Raw genomic sequence first — 4,107 nt, forward strand, 5'->3', positions numbered from 1 at the left:
TACTCACATCATCTTTTTATCTCTCATCATTCATCTACCCATGTCATACCCAACATATTCGTATATATAAAATACGCATACAGTTTAAATCATTTAAAACATGTATAAAAATCTTTCACCCGGCATAGACAGCAAGTATTTAGACAATATGCACACACAACACGTAATTTATATTAAAATACTTTATATCTATGTGTAAGATGAAAGGGACTATGCACTCACCTGGGAAGGTGGTGACTCGTCACTCGGACAGCACTTCATTACTCTTAAAACGATTTCCTCGACAAAACCTAGTATCAATATGACTAGGGTTTAGTCTGACGTTAACCGTGACAAATTAATAGTCTAGCTATTATTATTATTATATAAGCGTTAAATAACACTCAATATAACTCATAATAATAGCCCAAATACTTATTATAAGTTCCTAATAACGTTACTATATTAAAACATAAGCTATACTAAAGATAGGGTAGGCATAGCTCACTTACAGCGGGTTTCTCGAAAACCGGGCTTCGCTGGAGCAGCGTTCCCGAGCCGAAAGGCTCTTTTCTCGGGACTCCGGGAGCCTTGGGGCTTCCTTCGGGTGCTAGGGGGTTTACCCTAGGCTTTAGGGGTTTAAGGGGGGCTAGAGAGAGAGTATAGAGAGAGAAAGAATGTTGGAGAGGTGTGTAGAGAAGTGAATGCCCGGCACCTCTATTTATAGGGGTGCTGACTGACCTACTCGCCGAGTAGGAGGACCTACTCGCCGAGTTGGTGCATGTGGCACCCTTCTAGTGGTGCCACGTGTATCAGCCTTCAAACTTAGAAAAATCATAACTCTCGCATACGAGCTCCGTTTTTTACGTTCTTTATATCCACGCGTAGGTAAAATCAAGATCTACAACTTTCGTTTAGACTCCGTCGGCTAATTCTCGACCGATCTTAAATTTAACAGTAGGAGGCGTTTAGATTGTTAAATGACCGCGAAGAATTCGTAACTCCTTCATACGGACTCCGTTTTTGTCTATCTTTTTACCGTTGAGTTCCTATTAATGAGATCTTCAACTCTCATTTAGGTCTCGTAAGCCAAAAACCGCTCGAACTAAAATTCGAGTTTCGGGTCATGCACTGCTAAGCCGAATCTTAGAAAAATCATAACTTCTTCATACGATCTGATAAAAACACACCAATTTGATCAGTATACATACCCAAAATAAATAAATAAATAAATAAAATAAAAACAACATATTGCTATAATATTTTTCAATGCCCGATTAAATCATATGAGGACCACATAGATTCCACGTACAAAGTACGAGGCCTACAGCAAAACCCTAATTTCATAAACAAGATTGCAAGAATTAAGGATTTCCCTTACGTTGTTGTATTCTTTTTTTTTTATGAAAGGAAACTTCCCTAACGAGGGTTTCCGAATCAGCTTTTGCGCACCGACTAATCCCCCGTTGTAAACATGAGACTTTGTCTCATGTTCTGGAATCATTGTAAGCGAACCTCCATGGTCACAAAGGCTGAGTGGTGCCAGGATTTGAATATGTACTTCGTTGTATTCTAATAGCAATCAAAATAGAGTGGAGACAAAAAAGGGCTTCTTAAGGTGTGTTTGTTTAAGGGTTAATTACAATAAGTCTAAGTAGCATTAAATGACAGCCAAAAATGAAAAGGCCAAACTACCCCCCACATGTGAGACACATGATATTCCTAACGGTTGAAAAATGACAGGTACGAGGAAAAACGACCATTTATGCAATTTTTGTAAGCCACAAATACCATATATGTAATTTTATCATTTAATTATAACCATTAAAAAATAAAATAAAATATAAATAAATGTAACAGAGTTAAGTCATAAGAACCCTTGGTGTAAAGAATTTCAAACATAGAGACCATCTTTGCAATAAATCCATCGCAAGGATCAAACTTGGTATGTTTTGCCAAGCACAAGGACCATTTATGTAATTTTTTGTCTAATTTAAATATTTTTATAAGTATTTAAAACCAAATACAACAAATTTGTCATTACTAGAACACCAAAAAAAAAAAATGATGATTTTCTTGGACGGCATAACCAACCCATTGAGAAATTTGTACATGAAAAAAGAAGAGACAAATATGGAGAAGACGGAATCTAAATAAATCAAAATCTCCCATACAGCAAAAAGTAAGTCTCCTAAAGGAATCTTCTAGTTTTTTATACCAAACAGTTACAACTATGAATTCTGTCTTACATAGAAATATATATATTCATACACGTTTTGGTGGATGATATTGCACCCGCTCTTCCTCACAGAGAGCCTGGAAAAAAAACAAAACCAAATAGTTATGTGTGTGTATGGACCATAGAGCAAGAAATAGCTATATGCTTTCATTTATTTTTTTGTCATCATAACATCCTACCTTCAAAAAAAAAAAAAAAAAAAAAAAAAAAAAAAAAAAAAAACCTATATGAATTATGCTCAATATAGCATTGTACTTTCAAATTTTTTTTTTCTTATTAGAACATTATACTGAATACTCCATCCAATTATATTTATAGCAATGAAAATTGTTTTGTATTTGCGTTTTCATGAGGCTGATTTTTTGAAGTGCAATAATGTAGTTAGTAGAGTTTTCAAAGTACAATGAAAGTAGGATGCTATAAGAAACAAATCAATGAATGTACATTTGCATGTGACATATATAATATAATATATTTTGAATTTGGTAAAAGCCAAGAACCTGCAGATCCTCCGACAGGGCTTCTGAGACTGCAAGTGTGTAGCAACCAGGAACATATTTGCCTGCAAACCAGAAATAAAAAAAAATTTCTTATGAGATAGCATAATAAACTCTTCTTCATGCCGTTTAACACAAGTGTATGGACTATGGATTGGAGACAATAAATGATATTTATTTACCAATTCGAAGCCACCTAGCAGCCCAACTTCTGGCAGGATCCATTACCGAGATAATCCTACAGCAAAAGGGAACATTCACATTTACTGATTTAGTAACAAAAACCATGGAGGAAGGATAAACTCCATCTAGAGCTATATAGCCTATAGTCTAGTATTTTAACATAATCAAAGAATGGTGTCATTTCATTATATCTTTTCACCACCCCATTCCCAATAGATAAAGAAACCGTGTATCTTGCCTCAATCCAAAACACTGCTAGATTATCTGCTTTATTGGATCTGTGTCTGTGTGAGCTAAGCTATGGTATCCTTTCCCAATTAACTGATGTTTGCACAAGTCAAAACAGATATCATGTATCGTGTTCTAAAACAAATAACTAAATCCACAGTCACAGACAAAATCTGTATAGCCTTTCGACGACCTATGATGATGATTTTCTGTTATTCACAGGAGTCTATTGCTTTTTTAGGGTGTAAATCATTACCCGGTAAAATTAGGGGTGGTGCAATCAGCGACACGTTCGTGATCCTCCTCCATCTTGAAGAAACTACAGTTTTCACATCCTGATTCTCGAAACTACAACTCAAAACATCCAAACGGCTAAAGTAATCACCAAACAACTAACTCATATACACACACACACAACAAAATTACAAACTAGAAACGGTTAACCTCAAAACAAACCAAAATCGATAATACAAAACCCTAGTTTGAATTTTAGGGCTACTAGATCAGCGATGTTACGGGAAATGCGTAGCGAACCTGATCGTACGTTTTCACCAGGCGGCAACGAAGACATGCTCGAAGTTCATGGCCGAAGCTCGTCGGAATTTGCGCGGCGTTCGTCATCGTTTACCTCTCTTTGCCCGGCGCTTTCTCGAAACTTCCGTTCTACCGCCTCGCCGGCTCTAAATTATTTAATAGACATTCAGACTCTTGCTTGGTTTTTTTTTTTTTTTTTTTTAAATGTCTTTGTTAATATCTAGGGTTTTGTTTGTTAGCCTCGTAATTGACAAATTAAGAGGCAAACTCGTAATTTTAAGAATGTTTGGTAGCATAGAAATAAAAGCCTCTTAATTTCATAGGAGCCTCTTAAAGTTTCAAACATGGGCTCTGAAAAAAAAAAAAAAAAAAAATCATGCGTCGTCCCTCTTTTACCCTCACGCGCCGCTGATATACCCGCCTCCAAAACAGCACACCCACTTCAGA

At 36.1% G+C, this 4,107-nt stretch overlaps 1 protein-coding gene across 1 annotated transcript; it reads right to left on the reverse strand.

Moving 5' to 3' along the window:
* Positions 1 to 2,113: 2,113 nt before the first annotated feature.
* Positions 2,114 to 3,836, reverse strand: LOC128126587 (transcription elongation factor SPT4 homolog 1-like). Its single transcript, XM_052764433.1, has 5 exons — positions 3,661 to 3,836; positions 3,383 to 3,474; positions 2,898 to 2,953; positions 2,719 to 2,780; positions 2,114 to 2,295 (listed from the first exon to the last, which is right to left on the reverse strand). The coding sequence occupies exons 1-5, from the start codon at positions 3,745 to 3,747 to the stop codon at positions 2,245 to 2,247; spliced, it is 348 nt and encodes a 115-aa protein (XP_052620393.1). The 5' UTR covers positions 3,748 to 3,836; the 3' UTR covers positions 2,114 to 2,244.
* Between the last annotated feature and the right edge of the window lie 271 nt (positions 3,837 to 4,107).

The sequence above is a fragment of the Lactuca sativa genome, chromosome 1 (genome assembly GCF_002870075.4).
Source record: "Lactuca sativa cultivar Salinas chromosome 1, Lsat_Salinas_v11, whole genome shotgun sequence".
In the NCBI taxonomy this organism is placed as follows: Eukaryota; Viridiplantae; Streptophyta; class Magnoliopsida; order Asterales; family Asteraceae; genus Lactuca; species Lactuca sativa.